The sequence below is a fragment of the Mus caroli genome, unplaced genomic scaffold (genome assembly GCF_978045245.1).
Source record: "Mus caroli unplaced genomic scaffold, Mus_caroli_1 scaffold_6, whole genome shotgun sequence".
Lineage (NCBI taxonomy): Eukaryota > Metazoa > Chordata > Mammalia > Rodentia > Muridae > Mus > Mus caroli.
The window spans coordinates 19,104,184-19,128,339 of NW_028227261.1; the positions used below are offsets into that span (position 1 = coordinate 19,104,184).

Here is a 24,156-nt window from a genome sequence, read left to right on the forward strand (position 1 = left end):
CTTAGTGCGCTAACGTTTGTGGCTGGATACGGAAGGGCTTTGGTTACAAATTGCATGCGTTATGAATGAGCACCGGTGCTTTTATGACTCACTACTGAATTTGAAAATGTTAATTGGTCACAGGCTCAAAGCTCCCTGGATAACTTTTAATCATATCACTTGTATTCTTTCAAGTTGCCAAAGACTTCTGAGATAGCCCGTTTCGAAGAGCTCACTTGGAAGTCTTTTTAGAGGTCTGAGCTCACTGGCTACCTTGGACCCATTCTCCTATCACCCCTTACACAGGAAGCCACACACATGCCAGAACCTGGGTGTGGAGCTGCACGCCTCTCATCCCACCATTCAGGACAATGAGGCAGGGGAGATGATCATGTCATGAGTTCAAGGCCAGCTACTCTGGGCTATACAGAAAAACCCTACCTCAAAAAAATAAATAAAAAATAAAAAAATAAAAGTGAGCTAGTCACTATGTGTAATACATTCTTGGCATGTTGTACTTCCTGATGGCACTGGGCAGCAGGCTGGAGTACTGTGCCATTTCCACAGGTCAGAAAACAGACGTTTAGCCAAGTGAAGCAATGTGTCACCTCACTGGGTGGCGCACACACCAGAGCCTATGTTCAAGCTGAATTCTCTCGGGGATCTAAGGCTTTGGGCTCCCAGGCTGACTTGGTGGGAACATCGGCAGCTGCCTCCTCTCTCACCTACATCTCTGCTTGGCTTAGTCTCCATTGCTGACACCTCCAGTTGGTACCCGGGCCTCTCAAAGAGAAGGCTACCTCTTCTCATGTGGATGAAGGACCCCCATAGCTCTGGCATTGTAGGAAACACAGGGACACGGCACAGCCAGGGTTCTCTCCCCACACCATCGGCTACTACCACCTCTCTGACCCAGGGGACTTCTGAACTTCTCTTGCGTTTATTCAAATCATCTGTAAATCAAAACAAAGTGATGCGCACAATGAGGGTCCTGATGAATCAGGTGATGATCCAGGTATGCTAATTAATGCAGTGCTTGACTTCATGATAGTCTCTTTGAAGTTTTTTTTTTTGGGGGGGGGGGCTCTGAGTCCCCAGATCCTGTTTCTATATGTCTGGTTAGGACCTAAGGCACATCTCAAGGGCAGTGATTCCCAGTTGTGCTTTCTAACTTTCTGAGGGTTCACACAAGCCAAGGGGGCACCACGAGCCATGCCCCAGGTTGGTTCTTCTGCTGCTTGGTGCCTGGGAACAACTATGCTGAGGTGCCTCCCTCCCCTTCATTCACCTGCTCTCCCATAAAGATCACGTGGCCCGTGCTGAGCACCACTGCAGTGGGAGAGCAATGAGGCTGAACGGAGTGTTAGCTAGAAATCTTTACTCCACCCTAGAGTGAAGTCCAGCAGAAGGACGGGTACCAGGGTGATCCTAAGGGCACCCCCAGAATCAGGTGAGACCTGAGTAACAGCAAGCTGGTTACAGGTGCACTGACTGGGTCACAAGACATGGACTGGTTGAAGGCAGCAAGCAGCAGAGGGCCATGGTCTAATCAGTAGGTTCCTGGGTTCAAATCCTGTCTCTATCACTAAGTGGCGGTGTGACCTTGAGGCTTTCTTAACCTCTCTGGATATTGTTTTCCTCCATGGTAAAGGCATAACCTGACCTTACAGAAATTAAATGAGATTGTGGGGGCCCTCCAGAAGCCCACCCCCAGTCTGAGGATCAGACTAAGCAGTGAACAAGAGGTCTCCTTAAAAGGGCAGAGCAGTAGGGGCACAATACAGACAGTGGCTCCTGCCCTGACCTGTGCTGGGTTTCCAAAAGTCCCTGAGACCCAGGGCAGCCCACTAAGGAAGAAAGTATGGGAGTTGTTTGGCCTGGGCACAGCTTGGTGGGGGGGATCATCCGATCCAACCCACTCACTCAATCATTCTGTAAACAAGCATTGTAGGGTGACGTGAGTCAGAAAGTGACCACTCAAGCAAGGGCCCCGCCACCCACAGATGTGTCACCTTAGGCAGGGTATAGAACCTTTCCATGTCTCAGTTTTCCTGCCTGCAGAATGGGTATGATAGGACGGTGGCCAGGCCTGCTTTCCTGACCTGTCCCGGGGATTACCTGCTCGTGGAAGGTGTTCAGGGCAATACCTGGCATCATTCCTGTGTATCATTTTTTTTAACTGTTTCAGGCTCTATGCTGTATGCTGGAAAAAGAACAAAGACAAGGACATCCCTGGTTCCTACCCCTAGCAACTTAGACTTCTAGAGATATTAGGCAAAGGCAGACACTAAACCAGCAACCCATCAATCTCCAGGCTCCACACTCTACGGTGTGTTTGGCCCCATGAGATCTAGGCATTGCAGTTTGTGTGACGGTAGGAGTCCCATCCTGGGGCCGATACTGAGTGGGTGAGTAGCAGAGCTGGTATTCAGGCATGGTGCCTTTTACTGCCTGTCCAGTGTTCTCTGCCAACCCCATGGCCTCACTGTGCCATCTGACGGGGCAGCCTATGGTAGAGAGAGGCCTCACAGCTTGTCAATAACTGATCTAGGATCTCAGAGGGAAGCCAAGACGATGAACGTATTCTGATGCCGACACACCCATAGGCATGAGCCCTGGAATGCCTGGATGCAGAGCGGTGGGCAGGGAGGGGCTGTGGGTGATCAGAGTCACCATAGGAAATGCCAGAAGATCAGAGGCCCAGGTCGAGTCTAAGCGGGTGGATGAGTTAGATAGCATCCTAAGAAAACAAATGATAAAGCAGCTATGAGCCGTTGCTGAGGACCAAGGCTAAGTGAGCATCCTACACACAGCCTCTCTCCTGCATCTTCCCACAGCCCTGCCATTTTCTATTGCACCAAGTAGAGAAACGGAATTTCAGAGACACTCCCAGCTGGAGAGAGGTAGACAAGGAAGACAAGGGAAGATTCTAGGAACAGAAACCAGCTCCCCTGTCTGTTTTTTTTTTTTTTATTTAGATATTTTCTTTATTTACATTTCAAATGTTATCCCCTTTCCTAGTTTCCCCTCTGAAAATCCCCTTCCCCCGCCCCCCCACTTCTCTGTGTGTTTTTTTTTAACGTCATGCAGAGGTATTTGGAGAGAACACAGGTCAGTGGTAGCTCTACTTTCTTTAGCACACCCGTGCAAATGACCTCCTCTGAAGAGCAGTTTCAAAGTAGTCCATCACCCTGTGTGCCTCCGAAGGCAGGAATGCATGATCTGGGGACAGGAACCAGGTTGAGAGCCCTGTAAGAATCCATTTACCCCTTTTAGCCCCTCTTCCCAGGGCTCTGGGGAGGCAGGCAGCTCAGTGGGCAAGTTCACCTTTAAAGGCACCGCAGAAGGGTAACTTAAACTGAATTGGTGGAGACAGAATCCAATTTTCCTAGCAACGTGTGTCCTCCTTGTTTGAGAAGCCTTCATAGGCAGACTTCAGCACTGCACGCTCCAGAGGGGGCCCCAGGGAACAGGCCACCTGCCAGCCAGCAACATCTGTGTGCTCTTAAGCCAGTACCTCCGAATAGCTCAGACTTGATGGAGACTCTGCCGCGGGCCTCTTTCTTCTGGAGTTTCCAGGTGCCACCATTTGTCCCTTCTTCTCCAGCAGGTCAGTCATTCCCTATTACCTGGTAACTTCAGAAAGTATGGATAGGCCGGGGCCCTGCCTCCTTAGCTGACTGTCCTGGACATCAGTACTGACTGGACTCCGTGCTCCCAGGCAAGGGGAGGACAGCAAGGACAGAGGCGGGTATTTTCTGTCTTTTGACTCTTTCTCCAAGGAAGATTACAGATGCCTCTGAGAGGGAGTCCTATGAGCTTTTGGCTGAAAGAGAACATTTTTCTTTACCAATCATCTGTTTACATGAGCCTACAGCCAAGGCCTCGCTTGGTCTAACCTCTTGACAACATAGCCTGCCCCGCTTGTGGCATCCATTCACTCCGTTCGCTATGGGGGTCTTGGTATGTAGTTCAGGCTAGCCTCAAACTTTGATCTTTCCTCCCCTGTCTCCAAAGGATTGCAATTACAGATACGTGATACCACATCTAACCCATCCACTGTTCAGTATCAACTATGGGTCCCGCCGTGACGGGGAAGACAGGGATCTTTTTATTATCTAATTGATTCAATGGGTTCGCATACAAAGTCATGGGCTGCATCTGGGTATCTTCACGCAGATGTGTTGCTGTATTACACCCTCATTGTTCCCCTATTCCATTGGCTCCCTGCACTCTCCCGTACCCAGCTTCTTGATGCTTTCCTATCCCGTGGATACTCCATTACACTCTATTTCCCACCTCCATCTCTACCTCTCTTAATACTTTCTGGCTTCATGACACCCACCTGTAACTTTAAATCCAGGTTGTGCCTATGTGAGAAGTTAAGGCGTTTGTTTGTCTGTCTTTCCAAGTCTGGCTTATTTCACTTGACATCATGATTTCCTACTCCACTGATTTTTTCCTGCAAACGCCGGGACTGCCCTTTACAGCTGCATAACATTCCATAATGGCTCCATACCACCTTTTCTTTACCCACCCATCTGCTGATGGATGTTCAGGTTGGTTCCATTTCCCAGCTCGTGCGAATAGAGCAGCGATGAGCATGGTTGTGCATGTGTCTCAGCATGGGTGTGCAAGTGTCCCTGTGGTGTGTTACCCTGGAGTCCTTCAGGGAAATCTCCAAGAATGGCATGGATGTCTCCAAGATGCCAAATGGATGTCTTTGAGGATGCTCTGTATTGATTTCTAGAACAGCTATGCAGGTTTATACTCCCAAGAGCAATGAAGGGTTCTTCTCTCCCCACAGCCCCCTCCCCCCCCCCCCCGCCCCTCAGTGTCTGCTGTCATTTGTTCCCTTGATAGTAGCCATTCAGACTAGGGTGAGACTGTCTCAATGCAGTTTTAATTTGCATTTCTCTGGTAACCAAGGATATCGAATACGCTTTTTTCAACTGTCTATTGGCCACTTATGTTTCTTCTCATGAGGAGTGTCTGTTCAGTTCATTAGTCTGTGTACTGGTTGGCTCATTTAGTTTTTAGTGTTTATTTCTTCAGTTCTTTATATATCCTACATATTAATTCTCCTGTCTGCTGTGTAATTGGCAAAGATATTTTCCCCTCCCTGTACATTGTCTCTTCGCTTTGTTAATTGTTCTGTGTAATTCTACTGGCCAGCGCTTGCAATTATTTCTTGTGCTATTGGGATCCTTTCTAGAATAGCCCTGCCTATGCCTGTCAGCAGAGCCCCTGCCCCTAGTTTTCTAGGGTAATGTGTCCTGGATGGACATGAAGTATGGGAACAAGAGCCATGTCTGTCTTGTCCTCTGTCTGTCCACTAGGCCTGGGACAGACTTCCGCATGCAGTAAGCATGCCTTGTGCATCTTCTGACAAGAAACAACACATCCAAAGGAAACATGTGACATGAAACCAGCTGGCTCTCTCTGCAGAAAGGACTCAGAGGGCTCTGAGGAAATGGGAGCCTTTGAGCGGGGCCTTAAGAGCAGCTAAGATTTCCTCCAGGACCTTTCAGTGGTGGCTCGTGCCTTTAATCCCAGCACTTGGGAGGCAGAGGCAGGCAGATTTCTGAGTTTGAGGCCAGCATGGTCTACAGAGTGAGTTTTAGGACAGCCAGGGCTACAAAAGAGAAACTCTGTCTTGGAGGGGAAAAAAAGATTTCCTCCAGGTGCCTGGGGTAAGCCAGCAACACCGGGGAGTTCAGCATATGAATGTGTGACCCTGGAAGAGGGACAGTTCAAGGGTGGAAGTCAGAATGTGAGAACCCTTGAGTTCTAGAAGCTTGGTACAATTGACTTAGACTCTAAGAACATATCAATTGTGACCCACTTTGATGGAAGGATTTGGCTGCCAGTCTGTGGTTTGGGCTTGAGCCTCCCTAAAGAAATGAAAGGGATTTCTAGGGATAACAAGAGGAATGGAACCCCAAAACTGAGGTAAGAGGGTAGGTTTGAGCTCTGATTCATGTGATGAGTTTATGGTCTGTCTGGTATAAGCAAAGCTAAGCCAATTTAACCAAGGGATGCCAGCCTTTTAAGGCATGGTGTAGGGTGGGAGAATCTGGCCAGGTTGGGGGGGGGGGAGAACAGGCTTCCAGGATGCCAGGACAGAGACAAACTGGCGTGTCTGGGACAGTAGTGGGTGAAGCTGATAGCAGTTGAACAGATTTCATTTCCAACAGAGATACTGATTGGAGGCCTATATTTCAGCAGAGATCCATGGGAACTTCTCTACTCTGAGCTAAGGCTCAGAGAATTAACTTAGATACTCAAGGCACACAGCACCAGAACAGCAGAGCCATTTATTACTCTGCTAGTGACTCTCTGGGCTATAACCTCTAACAGGTCCAGCATTGTTCTGAACACAGGGCCTAGCCACATCCAGGGCAAATTCCTGTCTTTGTGCTTGCTATTTTTCCTTTGGGGGCAGTGGTAGGAACAGCACAAAGGGGCCTGTTGGGCAAGTGCTCTACCAATGTGCTATATCCCCAGTCTTTTCTAAATCTCTTTTTAAAATGCCAAACTCCCCCTAGCAAGTGAGTGTGGATACCCTTGAGCCTCAGGAACCCTGATGTAAGTGCTCACCATCCTGCCTGTCGCAACTGGAGATGCAAGCTCCAGGAGTCTTCTGCCTGCTCCATTCTGTTCCCGTTGCTTCTCCCATACTCAGCATAGACTGAGAAGCAGCCCAGGACAGGACAATGGACTGTGAAAAGAGAGCTGAGGCCCATCAAGGTTGGCCTCTGGTGAGCTGTGACATACTAGGACTGAACTTGTAAAGTGAACCCTAATCTGAGAGATCCTTTTCTGAACCAAGTCTGACAGAGGACAGTGGGATAGAGACAAAGAAGTCACAGCCAATGCTCTCAGAGAAGTCATCAGCTTGTAAATGATAAATGATTACAGTGCCTTGGAATGTGGGATGTGACAGACAAGGGGACATGGAATGTGGATGCCATGGAGAGAGAACATCAGAAGGACAAGAGTGCCCAGAAAGACTTCATGGGGCTGGAGAGATGGCACAGCCAGTAGAGTGTTTGTCATGCAATCAAAAAGACCTGGTTTTGATTACTGGAACCCATGAGTGGTGATTTGAATATACTTGGCCCATGGGAAGTGGCACTGTTAAGAGGTGTGGCCTCATTGGAGGAAGTGTGTCACTGTGTAGGCAGGCTGAGAGCTTCTAGTGCTCAAGCTCCACCCAGTGTGGGAGAGACCATCCTCCTGGATGCCTGCAGGAGATTGTCCTCTTCTGGCTGCCTGCAGATCAAGATGTAGAACTCTCAACTCCTCCAGTGCCATGTCTACCTTCACACTGCCATGATGATAATGGACTGAACCTCTGAAACTGTAAGCCAGCTTCAACTAAATATTTGTCTTTATAAGAGTTGCCTTGGTCGTGCTGTCTCTTTATAGCAATGAAACCCTAACTAAGAAGCTGATACCAAGATGGAGTATTGCTGTGATAGACCTGACTGTATTTTTGTTTGGAGAAATGTAGACTTGAGGACTTTAAATTTGGAAAGCGATGTGATGCTTTAAGTGGGACTTAATAGGACATCCTGGTAGGCATATGGAAGACATTGATGCTGAGGATCATTTGAACTCTGGGTGCCTGGCTCAAAAGGTTTCAGAAGAGAATTTCAGTATGTTGCCTGTAGAGCTTTCTTGTGATATTTTGATAAAGAATGTGGCTGTCTTTTGTCCTTGTCTGAAGAGTCTGTCTGAGTATTGGGTAAAGAGATTTAGATTAGTTGCATTGGCAAAGGAAATCTCAAAAATGCCTAGTTTAGACATTAGCCTGTAGTTTACTCTTATGAGGAATGTTTTGATCAAGTATAGCAAGCTTAGAAAGGAAAAATACAAAACGTATGGTTCAAAGAATAATGAGGCTCCAGGAAGTAGAATGAAGGTAAATCTTGTGTTCAAGGATATTACATGGAATTAATGGACTGGTGACCTCAGGGAAAGACCCCACCCAGCCAAGCTTATTGTTTATGTGTTTGCAGGAGAACAAGGGACAGCTATATCATGTTAGGTGGTGTTATGACCTGGCTATTGTTTCCATTTAGACATAAGGAGATATGATTATGTGTCAAACTGACAACGGACAGATTGCGAAGGCTATTGTCATCTGTCAACTTGACTATATCTGAAGTAAACTACAACCCAGAACATATAAAGATCTTGTGAAAAGGTAAAGAAAGGCTTAGATCCAGGAATGGCATACATGGCTTTAATCCCAGCCCTCAAGACACAGAGGCATGCAGATCTGAGTTCAAGGTCAGGTTACAGAGCAAGTTCTAGGACACCCAAGCCTAGACAGTGAAGGATGTAATAGACCAAGGGGTGGGGGGTGGGGCGTATTCCCTCCCCACCAAGCAGGATTCAGCAGCTTCAGCCATGTGGTTCTGGCTTTAGAGTAAAGAGTAGAAGGGACTACTGGGACAATTGATGCTGGTTAGTTGAAGTTAAGAAATCGCAGTGATTAAGAAGAGACCAGCATGGCTGAGGTGAAATCTGGGAAGTGTTTTCTGATAAGCACAGAGAAGCTGTCTTCCAGAGATAGACATTGTTCTGGCAGCTGGACTTGGTAATGTGTAAGAATCACCAGGTAGTACTGGTTTTGAAGGCATGAAGGGGTCATGGAGAGCAGCTGAGGCTTGGTACTATAAGAGGCCAGGAAAGGCCGTTGGTGAAGGTGCAGCCTCAGTTGCAGTTGACAGCTCAGGGCTGAAGGGACCATGAAAAAAAGTTGAGGGTTGGCACCATGAAGAGAGCTTATGAGAGTCTATTGGTGAAGCCTAGTTGCAGTGGAAGACCCCAAGGTATTGGAGATGCCAGTACCATGGGATGATCACCAAGAACAGCAGTGGCAGTGAAGTGGATCTACCTGAGCTTAGAGTGCTACAAAGAGTAGAGCTGGAGAAGTGACGCCAGCCCTTTGGTGGAGCCCAGGAGATCCTGTGTGGCTACCAGACACTGGAACAGGAAGCTGTAAAATTGAAGTTGCCTTGGATACCATATATTAGAGATTCCAGAGTCATGAAATACCTGCTGAGGAAAGCTGCCAACAGGAATTAGAAACAGCCCAAAAGAAAGAATTGTATTGCAGCCAACAAAGCTGAAAGGAGTTGAACATCAGACATGGAGATGCAGAGTTTGGCGTCTATGCAGCCAGCTTTTGGTCTTGCTTTGGCCCAGTATTTCCTCACTATTACATCTTTGGAAGGGTAATATATATATATATATATATATATATATATATATATATATATATATCCTGTGATGTTGGAGGTATGTGATCTGCCTTTTTATTTTATAGGGGATTACAGCTAAGAGATGGCATGAATCTCAGAAGAGATGTTGCACTTAAGACTTTTAACATTGTTGAGACGTTATAGACCATGGAGACTTTTGAAGTTGGACTAAATGTATTTTACATTACGCTATGGCTAGGTATGACCCCACAGAGTCATGTGTTCCTTATAAGAGTTGTCTTGGACATGGGATCTCCTTACAGCAATGAAACCCTAACTAGAAGACCATGTAAGACAATGTTCAAACATCATGATTTGTATTTACGGTCTCAGTATTTAGGGAGTACAGACAGGCAAGACCCTGGGGTTTGCTGGCCAGCTGGCCTAGTCAAACTGATAAGTTCCAGGTAACTGTGAGAGCCCTTGTCTCAAAAAATTAGGTAGAAGAGGTATCTTCAGGAACAATTCCTGTGGTTGTCTCTGGCCAACCACATTCCATATAGACACACACAAACACACACTCCATACAGATATACACACAAACATATACACACATACTCCATACTGATATACACATACACATACACTTCTTATGAATACAGACACATATACACACATCCCATACAGATATACACACTCCATATAATACACATACACACTCCTTACAGATACACACATTTCACACACACACACATATACTCTATATAGATTCATATACTTCATATAACACACACACATTCCATACAGATACACACAGAAATGCAAACAGACAGGCATACACATACACATGCACAGTCCATATATATACACATATTCCATACAGATATACACACACATGCACACAAACGCCATACAGATACACACAAACACACACACACATACAAACCTACACCTATACGCACACCTCACACACACCGACATGCAGGCTTCATGAAGGAGGACGGGACAGGATAGGTAGGGCTTGCATGGTGAACAGAGAAGGGCAGAGAAGGTGGCAGCCATCATTCCAGAATATGGTTCCAGGGTGGCAAAAAATCAGCCTTTGGGGGCTTCAGTGAGGAGATCAGAGTGCCTAGAGGAAGGTGGATGTACAGGAGGTGACACTGGTCAGAGGTGATGACCCAGTGGAGAAAGCCTTGAAGAATGTGCAGGGCTTTTGGCTTGCCCCATTGAACAAAGACAATGGAAGCCAATTGAGGCAAAATGGAGGTGTGTGCATGTGTGTGCACGCACACACTCAACGTGTATGCTGATGAAAGAGGATTGAAAAGAAACCAGGCTTGGGTTGAAGGACCACTTAGGACAGTGGTCCTCAACCTGTGGGTCAAGACCCCTTTGGGAGTTAAATGACTTTTACAGGGGTCATATATCAGTGATCCTGCATATCAGATATGTACAGTAGCAAAGTTACAGTTATGAAGTAGTAACAGAAATAATTTGATGGTTGGAGGTCACCGCAACGTCTGGATCTGCATCAAAGAGACACAAGCATTGGGAGAGTTGAGAACTGCTGACTTAGAAGGAGATGGAGGTGATCCAGAGAGCACAATAAAGTAACAGGTTTAGGTAGGGGTAGAGACAAGAGACCACTCAGGCTCAGAGGAAAGCTTAATGCAGAAAGCGGCGTCCTCGGAGTGAAGGATGCAGACTCCACGATCCACCTGCTTGGGTTCAACTCCAGGCCCCATCACTTCCCAGCTGTGGGGTCTTGAACACGCCTCTCACCTCTCTGGGCTTTGGTATTTTGTCTGTAAGAGGGATAGAAGGGGCTGACAATGTGTCTTAGAGAGCGAAAGGTGCTTGCTGCCAAACCTGACCACCTGAGTCTGATCCCTGGTGCTCACATGGTGGAAGGAGAGAATCAACCCTCTCAAGTTGTCCTCTGACTTCTGTGGGCGTGCATGTGCACATGCATGCTAATTAAAACATCATAAACAACTTTAAGGAAAGATAGAGTAGCTGCTTTGAAAATATGCTGCCAAATTATATGTTCAAGGCCCCCGGAGTAGGTTTCATCCATTCACCAAGCATCTGCTGTGTGCCGACATGTTTCTCTAGGTAACAGATCCCGTCTAAACAAGCTAAAACAAAATCCCACCCTCTAGAATCATACTGGAGGAGAACGCAGAGCCACATTAAACAGAGAGGAGGGCAGAGACACATTAAGCAAGATAAACAAAGCAACGTATTTGAACAGGTGTGTGAATTAAGAATGAAGCACAGCAAGGGAGTCTGGAAAGCTGTGAGCAGGAACGGGCCAAGCAGTCACCAGTGGGGTCTGCAGCTGAAGGTGTGAGGGCAGAAAGGGAGACAAAGCAAGAAAGAAGCAAAGGATGCTGGGCCGAGACAGAATTCAGGAGCCAGATGCCCTGTTCTTGTCCCCCAGAGATGCTAACGGAGCCAGGATGACGCAGGACTTGGGAAAGAGAGGCTGTGAGTCAGGGGCCACAGAATGCGTGACTGGGACCTCGGACACAGCAAGCATTAGGAAGGGATAGCCAAAAGGTACCAGGGGTCCCTAGGAGAGGTTTTTCAGGGCACAAGAATGGTGTTCCCAGAGCAGTAAGAGGGACCAGGAAAGACATCTGTGTCCCCCCTGCCACTGAGGAGCCACTCAGTGGCTCCTCCCTGCCGAGAGTACAGGTTATGTACAGTCTAACCCAGGATGCAGAGTCCGGGGAACTGAAAGGGATGCAGGGCATGGTGGTGGCTCTGTGGGAGACTCAGTGGGATGAATCATGGCCAGGTCCGGGGACTTAGACTTACCTAAACTGACCAAGCATCCTCTAAGAAATGATGATCTGTTGCCAGAGAGTTGGGCCTTGCTACAGAGTGTAGGGACTCAGTGACACACGTGAGAATGGAACCTAATGACTTCAGCCTCAAGAGTTCCTCAGAGAAGTCACGGAGGAATCTGGTGGCTACTTCTCTCCCTCAGGAAGACTGGTGGCAGCTTGGGGCTGTGATTCTGAACGAATGCATAATGAATGTTTCCTCGATGTCTTATCTGGGCAAGGCTGGTTCAAGGGGCTTGGGATTTGGTGATGGGACAATTGGGCTCTGCCTCTGCTCTATAAAGGAGAAATAGATACCAAGAGATAGACAGAATAAACATTCATCTGTATACGCTGATGAGACTGCTCCAGAAAGCACAAAGAGAAAGTCCTGGAGAGAAAGGTGGGGGAAGGGTTTGCAAGACTGAATGAAGCACGCAAAGGGGGCCTCTCTAAACATATGCCTGCCTAAGCAAAGGCCCAAAGTGGGAGGAAGCTGTGTGGATGTCTAAGGGAAGAATATGTCTAGGTGTGGGAACAGACAGTACAGAAGACCTGAGACACAGGATAGCCAGAGAGAAGAAACCACAGGGGAGTCACAAGAAAAGCAGTCAGCAGGGCCTGAGGATCCTCTGAGCACATCAGGAGATTTGATCCATGGTAGTCACATGACTGGATCCTTACCTTCAATGAATTATTCCGACTGCTCCCTTGAAAATCGACTCCAGGGAAACATGGGGTACCAGCTGTGGAGGTGACAAGACTGGGGTCAGACTCCAGATGTTCCGTCTTACCATCTGTCTCTTGCACTATTAGCTATAGTCACACCTGCCTGTTTCCCCACAGAAACCCAGTACCAAGTGTCCTTTAATGTGCTAATGGGCAGCTAATATTTATTCATCCCTTTTCCTTCATAAATATTTATTGAGCCATGCATAAATACAAACAATGCTCCGGCCAGGCAGAAGGTCGTCGTTTGAGATTCAGAATTTCTAAGCTACCAGAGGCCAGTGTTGATGCCCTAGAAGGAAAACCACACAGAATTGAAGTAGAGATCTCATCCAGCGTTTCACCAGAGACAGCTGGCCTAGCACCCCAGGCCGGTTGGTCATTACATCTCTCTCTCCTTCCTGCCTTCCCTGGCTTCTGCAGATGCTGTAAGAGCCTGTTCTTTTTTTTTTTAAATGAAAAAAAAAATGTCATTTGGTTGTTTGTTTGCCTTGAGACAAGGTCTCACAAGCCCTAGCTTGTTCTGCCTAGCCTAGAATGTTCTGTGTTGGTCAGGCTAGCCTTGACCTCACAGAAACCATGAGTACTCATATAAAGCCAGCTTCCTCCTTTCCATTTTGGTCAGGACCAGTGCTTGAGAAATGACACTGCCCCCTTTGGGGGTGGGTTTTCTCCCACCAAAAATTAACCTAGTCAAGATAATCTCTCAAACGGACTAACACACCCTGACGTACTGAAATCCCAGCCTGTCCTAGATCCCATCCTCAGAGCAGGCCACAGTCTCTCACACATGGACCTGGGGATGTGTGGATGGCTTGGTCCCTGACTCTCAGCATTTCCTGCAGCCTGCTGCCCACTGGTTGCCAAGGTTGAGGAAGGAGCCAGGAAAAGACATCAAATCCCAATGGTCCCTGGCTCCTTCCAAAAGAACCTCAGACATGGCATCTATCATGGCACCTTCTAATGCCACCGAGGACCAAATATGTTTCTCTCCCAGCTTCAGTGTCCAGTCAGCAAAAGACCAACACCTTCTGAGTGCTGCAAAGAATGATTCAGACCATATATGTGCTTGGCGCGTCGTCAGTGCCTAATAAACTCTCGCTGTGTGTGTCTTCTTGCCTTCTGGATTTCTCTGTTACAAGATTATAAACCCCTGAGATCGATCTCTGTCTTGTCTTCATATCCTCAGAGGCTGATAGAGGACCTGGAACACAGTAGGTGTTTATCAGTGCTGGGAAATGCATGTGAGTAAGGGCCTATAAGGTTTAATGTCTCCCTCTCCCGGGAGGTTCTTTTTCAAACATAACTATTACTTTCAAGTTCTCGCACATGTGTGCACTATTAAGCACCCTGTTATCTCTCTTCCTCTCACTGGGCCTCCGAGTCCTCCGTTGACAATTTTGCTCCCCCTTTCTTGGTACATAAGTACACACACAGAGGATTGTACACAGCCACATAAAACCTGGGGACCCCAGGTAGGAGAAGACATGGCATCTGTCTTTCTGTGACTGGCTTAATTTATTTAATGTCACTAGCTCAGGCTGCCTCCATTTTCCGTCGAGTGACTTGATCCTTCTTGATGAATTTTAAATGACCCACTATGCTACACACACACACACACACACACACACACACACACACACACACATTCCAGATGACAGCCACTCTGACAGACAGGAGGGATAAACACCGTGTTGTTTTGCCTTGCATTTTTCTGGTGGAGTTGAACGTTTTAAAAACTTCTTTTGGCCGTTTGTATTTCGCCTTTTGAGAACTGTTTATTTCTTTCACCCACTTGTCAACTGGGTCCTTTTATTTCTGGTGGTTTAGGTTTGAATTGTGCATAGTCTAGCCCTCTCTATTGGATGGATAGATTTTTCTCTCCCCTCCTCCTTTTCTTGATCATTCCTTCACACAATAGTTTCCTTTGCTGTTCAGAAGTCTTTTAATCTCCCGGCATCCCAGCTGCCAACTGTTGGCCTTACTGTGGGCCAGCATTGACAGGGTTTTTTTAGAGTCAGTCTGGCCCCTGTTAGCAGGATCTCTCATCCACACCCACTCTCTGGGTGCGAGGCAGTAGGCTGGACAAGATGCCCTCGCTACACTCTACCCCAGAATGGACTCAAGTCTAAGTTCCCTGCACATCTGGTGCTGCCTGCATTTCCCCCAGAGACATTCTGGACAGTATTGAAACTGGGAGAGAATGAGGAAAGAGAGCCACAGAGAGCAGGGCAGGGGGTGGGGGTGGAGGTGGGGGGTGGGGTGGGGAGGAATGTATCTCACTCAGGAAATGAAGTCCGCCATCTTTGTTTGCCTTCTGCAAGAGGCCAGCCTCTGCTCTGGCCACCAAGGCAGAAGACAAAACACTGGAGTCGTCAGTGCGCTCGCAGCTCCCGTTATCAGTCAGCCTGTCAGGAGATAAGCCCAGTTGAGAGCTGTCTGGGCTCCAGCCACAAGGGAGAACATAATTAAAAAGATGATGCTGGACTGGGCAGAGAGGGGGTAGCCGGGTGGAAGAATGGAGCACCTGACAATCTCACTGCGGACACAGACAAGACCAAGAAAGCCTTCCCTAAGAAAGGGCCAAGTAATCAGCTCTCATCAAATAACCTGGCAAACAGAGGGCAAAAGGTCACCAGCCGTAGAAACCTTGCCTGGCTCAGACAGAGAGAGGAAAACTCAGAGAGACCCCTGACTCCAACACGTATCCCACTCTGCTTCCCACCTGGCTCCATGGGAGGTCCTCAGAGCCACGGCGCTCGGAAAGCCTGTGTGTGGAAAGGATGAAACAATTGGCTACTCTTTTCTCTCCATTGGCTCTGAAAAACCAAGTGAGAATAAATTAGGTCCTACCCATACACAAGTACAGAGCCCAGGTTTAAAAACAACCTCACAGGACTTAACACGCTCTTTGCTGACCTGGTAGAAACATCACATCGGAGAGAAGATGGGGGTATGAGAGATGAGACTGCTCAAGGATGCTGGCCACAGATAGTCTGACCTCTACAATTCAGAAGGAAGAGAAGAAAGTTCCTAGATAAAAGAAGGGAGTGGGGCCTGGAGAGATGGCTCAGTTCTTCCAGAGGTCCTGAGTTCAGTTCCCAGCAACCACATGGTGGCTCACAACCATCTGTAATGAGGTCCGATGACCTCTTCTGGTGTGTCTGATGACAGCGACAGTGTACTCATATACATGTAATAAATAGTTCTTAATAGATGGGAGTGGGGCCAGACTTCCGGGCAGTGTGGCAAAGGCAGAGATGAGGAGGGGGAGCTGCAGGCCCCACCAAGCAGGTTTGAACTGCACTGCTGAGGGGTGGGGCTTAGGCAGGGGCCCTGGGCTAGCCTGCTGGCCACTGGCTTCAGCTAGGAAGAGTGTATTTGACTCCAGGAAGAGCTAAGATACAAAAGGACATGGTACCTTGGGACCTAGGAGCTGGTGATAGAGAAGGAAGTGGGTGGAGAGACTCAAGGGCTCTCCCCAGAGAAGTCCCAGCCCTAGCCATGACAAGAAAGTCACACCCAGAAGAACAGCAGCCTCCTGATGTCTTTTTGGTTTCTTTGGTGACTTAGACCCCTCACAAAACAAGTGTTGGCTGTAGTGAGCTGGTCCTCTGCAGCCAGAGGAAGGGGACCTGGGGACCTGTCCCAGTACCTTCATTTGAAGAGAAATGTGACGCTCAGAGATCAAAGGATTTACAGGGATGGGGTGAGAACTGAGTCTCTCATTCCCACCCAAGCACAGACCATGAGGGGGGAGGGGGACAAGAAAGTCTCCATTGTTTGATCAGACCCTTCCACACTGGCCCTGACTGTCGGTGAATGCCAGAAGGCTTCATGGCCTTACTACCTATGACATGAAATGTCAGGTGACCACGTCCCCTTCTCTCAAGATACTAACTCTAAAGTCCCAAGGTGATGAAGAGCATGGAACACCAGTTTTTAAGGCGTTCAAATGGGAAAATTAGGCTTGGGAGGCCATGGGTCTCCCCTCAGCACCTGTCCTGTCTCTTGTAGACTCTGAGCAGAGAAGTCCCAGAATGCCTGGCCTGCTGAACTGCCTCACAGGGGCAGCCCTGCCTCTCATGGAATCAGATGTCACCTCCTATGTCAGTGGCTATGCCCTGGGCCTGACAGCCTCCCTCACCTACGGCAACCTGGAGGCCCAGCCCTTCCAAGGTAAGACCCCTGTGTGGATTTCCTGGGTAATTCCCCTGTACGCTGAGCCTCCTCCTATGCCTCACTAGCTGGCTAACACGGGGCTCTCTGTGTCTGCTTCCTTGCCCCAAAAGTGGGATTTCCAGGTCTGACCCACAGGTCTGAAAGTGAAGGAGAGATGAAAGCAAGGAGAACTGAGATTTGAGAGCAGATGCAGGTTCTGTGGGGTCGGGGTAGAGGAATAGCCGCGCTTGAGGATGAGCTGCATGGGTGGGGAGTGTAGATAAGACTCCTCACTGCGGGGGTTGTCAGGGTAAAGACAGGGATGGCCACTGCACACCTCTCCTTCCCTAAGCAAAGACTGACAGAGGTCAGCCAGGGGTTAACTCTCTCAAACCTTTTCTTGCTTGCTTGCTTGCTTGCTTATTTGATTGGTTGGTTGGAGGGGGGTTTTGTTTGTTGGTTGGTTGGTTGGTTTTGTTTTGTAGACAGTATATTACTATATAGCTCTATAGCTCTGGTATTAGCTGACCACAAACCCTCAGCAATCCTCCTGCCTCACCTCCTAAGTGCTGGGATTACAGACATATGCCACCACATCCCACCAGGATCCCTTCTTATCGGAAGCAATGGAGTCTCCTAATGGCTAACCCATTCTCCCTGTCCCTGTCCCCAATCTCCGCCACCACTTCACTGCTGCCCTGGGGGCCAACACTACCTGATAGGAACCCACATGGGAACTTTATCCTCCTCAAGGATTTGGGTGAACAGTTGGCCTCCCTCTTCTGTGTGAGGGAGACTAGAGTTGGAGACTGCAAACAGGGCCCACCTAGGGACCCTGGGGACAAGTTACTGAGAAGCTTTCAGAAAACCCCTCAGCTTTCCTCAGAAGGGCCAAGTGTGCCCATTTTACAGATAAGGAAACTGAGTCTCTGGAGGACAAGAAGTCAGGGTTTGTGGAGGTCTCACCACTGTCCCAGCACTGTGCAGTTTCCATAGTAGAGGGAGATGATGCAAGACAGCCAAGCTCAGCAACCCTTAGAAGCTGAAGAGAAATGCAGAATCCCAGGCTCTGTCCCAAATGAGCTCAAATACAAACGCCAGCAAGACCTCCAAGTGGCTAGCACATTCTCCATGCTGAAGAAGTTCAGCTCTATTAAAAAAAAGAAAAAAGAAAAGAAAAGATAGCCAGGTCTGTTGGTGCAAGCTGGTAATCCCAGATACTCCAGAGGCTAAGATAGAATTGAAAATTCAAGGTCTAGCTGGGCTATGTAGCAAGTTCAAGGCTAGCCTGGGCAACTTAGCAAGAGCCTGTCTCAAAATAAAAACTAAGCAGAGGGGTGAGATTGTAAGCCGGTGGTAGATCACTTGCTTAGCCTGTGAAAGACCCTGGGTTCAACCCTTAGCACCACAGAGGACAAATCGGACACAAAATGTGTGGTGCCAGTATGTGGGGCATAGCTTAATAAACGGCAGCATGAGACTTGCTCTGTTTGCCTTGTCTGGAGATGGGGTTACTAAAGGTTTAGAGATGAGTGCCCTGTCCAATGTAGCAAAGTCGGGGAACAAGAAAGGCCTGGATTTGAGCCCTTCTCTAGCTTTCCCACAGCCCCACCCTTTGTTGGTCCCAGTGGCAAACCAGTGGCTGTGAACCAAATTCACCACCCAGATGTATACTGTCACAGCCTATGTGACAGCTCTGGCTTTTATTTTCCTTGAAAACCAGACTTTCTGGCCCTAGCAGCTCACATGCCCGAGAGCTGGTAGGGACTGGACACAGCTACCCTTCAGCAGTGCCTGCTGCTGCCCCCACCAGCCTCTCCCTTTCCCAGCTCTGCTCTGTCTCCTCAGGGGCACCTGGCAGGCCCAAGGCCTGTAGGATGCTGCTAAACACCACATGATGCTGGGTCCCTTCTCCACCAGGTCTCTTCGTGTATCCAATAGACGAGTATAGCACAGTGGTTGGCTTTGAAGCAGTCATTGCTGACCGTGTTGTGACCATACAGCTCAGAGACAAAGCCAAGCTGGACAGAAGCCACTTGGATATCCAACCCGCCACTGTCACAGGTAAGAAGACCCCAGGACCATGGCGAGGGGGGGCCTAGTTAGAGGCCACCTGAGCCAGAGAGCCTCAGGCAAGTAGCAAGGCAGCCTGGGGCATGTTAGAGAGTGCTGAACTACAGCCAGAGATCCTGAGATAGAATTGTATGACATTGAGCCGATTGATGGATCAATCATGAACTTCTTTGTACCTCAGCTTCATGGTCTCTAAAGCAGCCTGCTGTTCTTCAGGGCACGTGATGAGGATTAAGAGGCTGTATGAAATGGGTCACACCAGGGGCTGGCTCCGATCCTGTTTTTCACAGGTCGCGTGAGCTTGGATAAGAAGCACAGCTTATCTGAGGACTGGGGACATGGCCCACCAGTAAGAAGGCTTTTGCATAGCATGATCCCCAGAGCCCAAATTAAAAGTTGTGTGTGGTTGTCTGCACTTAAGACCCCAGCACTGGATGCAGCAGAGACAGAGTCTCCCTGAGGGTTTGCTGATTAACCAGTTTAGGCAAAAATCATCAGGCTCCAAGTTCAGTGAGAGACCCGGTCTCAAGAGAATAGTGGAGAGCCAGGTGTGATGGCACACACCTTTGATCCCAGGACCTGAGAGGAAGAGGCAGGTGGATCTCTGAGTTTGGGGAAAGCTTGGTCTTTAGATTGAGTTCCAGGACACAGCCAGAAAGCCTGGAGAGAGAGACAGAGACAGAGACAGAGACAGAGACAGAGACAGAGACAGAGACAGAGACAGAGACAGAGACAGAGACAGAGACAGAGAGGGAGGAGAATATATATAGAGAATATCACAGAAAGTCACCCAGCATCCTTCTGGCCTTGCACTCCCAGGTACATGCACCTGTGTACAGATGCACATGCTCTCTCTCTCTCTCTCTCTCTCTCTCTCTCTCTCTCTCTCTCTCTCACACACACACACACACACACACACACACACATACACACACACACACACACACACACACATCTGTAAAATGCAATAAACAATCAAACCCACACAGAGCTAAAAAGTTGCATACCAAGAACTTAAGCCATCGTAAGTTCTGGAAGCATAGCTAATGATTCCTGCTAGTGAGGAAACTGAAGCTCAGAGAGAGACAGTAGAAGACTCAAGGCCACACAGCATGTTAGTGGCTTGGCCCATGCCAAATAGGCTGTGGTGTAAAGCACAGGATGCAATCAGGTCATTGGCTGTTGTGGATCCAGAGGAAGCTGAAGATGTTAACCTGAGCATCCAGATGTACACAAGGATAGTGCCTTCTGATGTGTCTGTTGTGAAAGGTCCTGATGATGTCAGAGGATGGGAAGGGAGTCTGACTGGGAACCAGGTTGGGGGGGTGGTGTTAATGGATGGAGGGAGGTGGTTGATGAATGGGTAGGACTAGCCCAGTGGAACTTAGAGAAATGAGCCAATCAGAAGCATGGGGGCACAGATCCATGCCAGTGAGCTAATACCTGGCTGAGCAGCTTAGGCAAGGCAACCCTCCATGTTGGGCCTCAATTTCCCCATCAGCAAAAGGAGGCTGCCCAAAGCTACCCCATGTCAAGTTTAGAGGGGGTCAGAGATGAGGTCTGAACAGCACCTAAAGCCAACTTGGCACTTAGGGAACTTTCCGGAAGAGGAGAGTCCCATCACACCGGGAAAGGTGACCTTGGATGAGGATCTGGAGCGGGTTCTGTTCGTGGTTAACCTGGGGACCATTGCCCCCATGGAGAATGTCACCGTCTTCATCAGCACCTCCTCTGAACTCCCCACGCTGCCCAGCGGGGCTGTGAGGGTTCTTCTGCCGGCCATCTGCGCCCCGACCGTGCCTCCATCCTGTACCCACAGGTTTGGCTCCTCCAGCCCACAGCCACAAGGGTAAGGAGGCTCTACCCAGACTGGGACCTGGTCAGGGGCAGCAAGAAGGTGACAGAGAGGGGCAGGGGAGGATTTTGGGCCTTCTTACTTTCAGAGTTCCAGAAAAATCTCCCTGGAAAAGCCCCATCTTGGTTCTGGCAGAAAGTGCAAGGCTTTATACTTCCCAAGGGTTAATTTTCAATGCATTTAAGAGGGATTTTTCTGACTTACTATGTGGTAAGACCTACGACCAAGTGTTAGGGAGAGAAGAGACAAAACAACTTGATTCTTGCTGTTTAGAAACTTGGAGGGGAGTCAAGCTTGGTGGCATTCACCTTCAATCTCAGTACTCAGGAGACAGAGGCAGACAGATGGGTCTTTGTGAGTTCAAGGCCAGCTTGGTCTGCACTGTGAGTTCACCAAAAGCCAGAACTACATAGGTTGACACCCTGCCTCAAAGCCAACAACAAAAATTGAAGAGATCATTATTGCCATGCAACAGTCCTGTGATTTTTTTTGCATGTGTGTAAATACATAACTACTGGGGTAAGCGTTGTGGTTGGGGAGAACTCCTTTATGCTAAAAGGATGAGGAAGGGCTCCCAACCTGGGATCCAGAGACCAGGCCAGGCCTCACTGACAGCTTGACAGTGAGGATGGGGTCCCTAGGGAGGACCTGACTGGCAGCAGGTGACAGACTACAAGGCTAGGATAGCAAGGCGGAATGCATGGGGCAGCTGTTTTATCTAGAAGAGACTAGGGTAGCATTAGTTATGTTCTTCTCCCTCTTTCTGCCTCCTCCTTCCTCCTCCTCCTCCTTTCCTCCTCCTCCTCTTTCTCCTCCTCTTCCCCTTCCTCCTCTTCTCTCTCCTCCTCTTTTTCATCCTCTTCCCCCTCCTCCTTTCTCTTCTTCTCTTCTTCCTCATCCTTTCTCCTTTTCCTTCTTCCTCCTCTTCCTTCTTTTTCCCCTCCTCTTCCTCTTCTTCCTCCTCCTCTTCCCCTCTTCTTTTTCATCCTCTCTTCCCCTTCCTCTCCCTCTTCCCCTCCCTCCTCATTCTTTCTCCATTTTCCTTCCTCCTCCCTCTTCCACATTCCCTTTCCTCCTCCCACTCTTCCTCCTGAACTTCTAGGGACAGAGCCCAGACTCTTACACTGACTATATAAATGCTCTGCTTCTGGGGAAGCTACGAAAATGCCACCAAGAAGCAGGTGGCAAAGCCAGACTGGGCAGGTATCACCAGCCCATGTGTCGGTTTGCAAGCACTGCCCATGGGGCTACAGTGTGATTTTAAAAGGCAGAACCTCACTGGGACATTCTGGACTGTAACAGACCAGAGAGCCCTGGTGAACTAGCCCCTCACTTCAGCTGGCAAAAATGATGGGTATGTTCTTGACCATCTGTACCACCCCTCTGCCCATGACCCTCTCAGATGCCTAAATCTGACACAGGGAAAATTAGAAAGCCAGCTGATACAGTGTTTGCTAGGCCATAGGAGGGAAAGGATTCCTGTTCTCTGCCAGGGAAAAGGGAACTGGACAGGCCAGGAAAGCAGTTTGACTCTGCTCATCACGGGCCAAAGAAGACACAGCATGTACATTTTACATTAGCGGTGGTGTTTGTGAGTGTAGGGGAAGTGAGCACAGACCAGTGGATGGCCCTGTCTGCCATGGTGTTAACAGCAAGAACTCCCTGAGTGACAGCCATGCAGGCAGAATGGGGGGGGGGGGACCAGGTCACTGAGGTGCGTGACAGACCACCGACACAAGGCAGTGTGACACTACAAGTCATTGGTACCAGAACCAGGCAAACCAGGCAAGCTGCCAGCTCTGCCAAATTCTAGCCCAAGGCCCTTGGGCGAGTCATTTCTGCCTGCTGGGCCTCAGGTCCTCTCGGGAAGCTGGGGCGGGGTGGGAGGGGGGTGTTGGGCACTGGTGTCCTCCTCTTGGGTCTGTGGTGAGAACGGTTGAGGCACTGGGTGTGAACCCATGCCTGCATCTTGACCCATCCCAGGTACTCCTTGGAGGTAGTTATAGCTTCTTTCTGTATCCAGGTCCTCCCCAGATGAATAAGATGGCAGAGGCCCTGGGATGGGAGGAGACAGAGCAGTTTGAGAGTTGAGGTCTTCTCATGCTGGCTTGCCTCTATCTGGGCTTCCTCTTCCTCCCTTCTCTTCCTCCTCCTCACTCTTCCTCCCCCTTCTCCTCCATACCCTTTCTAGCAAAGACCCACACTGCTTCGGCACCCAGACCAAGGACTCCTATAACAGGCTGTGTCTGGCCACTCTCCTGGACACAAAGGTGACCAACCCAATGGAATATGAATTTAAATTTCAGCTGGAAATCCGTGGGCCATGTCTGCTCGCAGGTAAGAGGGAGATGCCCCAGGCACACACACAGAGAGGAAAAAAAGGCCAGAAGAGAGAGAGACAGGGCTTCGGGCCCAAAGTCACCTGAAAGATGTGGGAGGGGGCAGAGCGTAGGAAGACCACCTAACCAGATAGAAGTCAGAGGTCAAGCTGAACCACTCAGCTGGCTGGGCACAGAAGTTCATGTTAGGACTGACCTGTCAATCATCCCCAGGCTAAATCTCATGTGTCTGCTCTGATCTCCTTTCTCTCCTGCACTCCTAAGTCTGTTCCTCCTCTGTCCCGTCTTTTGCACCACTCAGGGGTGGAGAGTCCCACTCATGAAATCCGAGCAGACGCAGCCCCATCGGCACACTCCGCCAAGAGCATCATCATCACGTTGGCCAAAAAACATACCTTTGACCGGCCAGTGGAGATCCTTCTCCACCCTAGCGGTACTGTATCCCACGTGGGGTTCCCCTGCCCTTCTGGAAGATTTCTTAGTCAGTGTAAGAGTTGGGGGCATGTGGGAGATGGGGGAGGGCAGGAAGGGATCAGAGACTTGCCCTCAGGGAAACTGTATCTATTTGGCAGAGCCAAATTCCTAGTCCCGGGTGTCAACTGTCTGGGAGACCTTGAACCCCTAGGCTGCCTGAGGAGAAGCTGTGAAGCTTCATAACAGTTCACCCTCAGGGAGTCATCTGTTGCCTCCTCAAAAACTCACAGAATGTCTGGCCCTGGAAAGATTCCTCAGGCATTTGGCTCAGCCCCAGTCCATTTATATAACGTACCCATTCCATAAGGGTAAACTGAGGCCTATGCAAAGAAGGTGGCGCTAGGCTCCCTCAGCTAAGGAGTCATCCCCTGACCCCTGCTGCTTCACATTCAGGGATGTCACCCTCTTCTCCAATTAGGAACCCACCCCCACCCGTGAAGAAAGCACCCCTAGACTGCAGCCCCTGCTATGCCCCTCACACCCAGATACGATTGGGT

At 49.0% G+C, this 24,156-nt stretch overlaps 1 protein-coding gene across 2 annotated transcripts in view; it reads left to right on the forward strand.

The window, feature by feature from the left end:
* The first annotated feature begins 5,840 nt into the window (after nucleotides 1-5,840).
* The window catches only part of Vwa5b1 (von Willebrand factor A domain containing 5B1), a 62,072-nt gene continuing 43,756 nt past the window's right edge, over nucleotides 5,841-24,156 (forward strand). Inside the window, exons 1-6 of one of the 2 annotated variants that reach the window (XM_021161535.3) lie at nucleotides 5,841-5,931; nucleotides 16,775-16,936; nucleotides 18,839-18,982; nucleotides 20,585-20,840; nucleotides 23,038-23,183; nucleotides 23,487-23,618. In XM_021161535.3, coding sequence (XP_021017194.1) covers nucleotides 16,798-16,936; nucleotides 18,839-18,982; nucleotides 20,585-20,840; nucleotides 23,038-23,183; nucleotides 23,487-23,618 — 817 coding nt within the window. In that variant the 5' untranslated portion in view covers nucleotides 5,841-5,931; nucleotides 16,775-16,797. Of the gene's footprint in view, nucleotides 5,932-13,947; nucleotides 14,002-16,774; nucleotides 16,937-18,838; nucleotides 18,983-20,584; nucleotides 20,841-23,037; nucleotides 23,184-23,486; nucleotides 23,619-24,156 lie in introns of those variants that run through there. The other variant, XM_029475849.2, reaches the window with a different exon arrangement.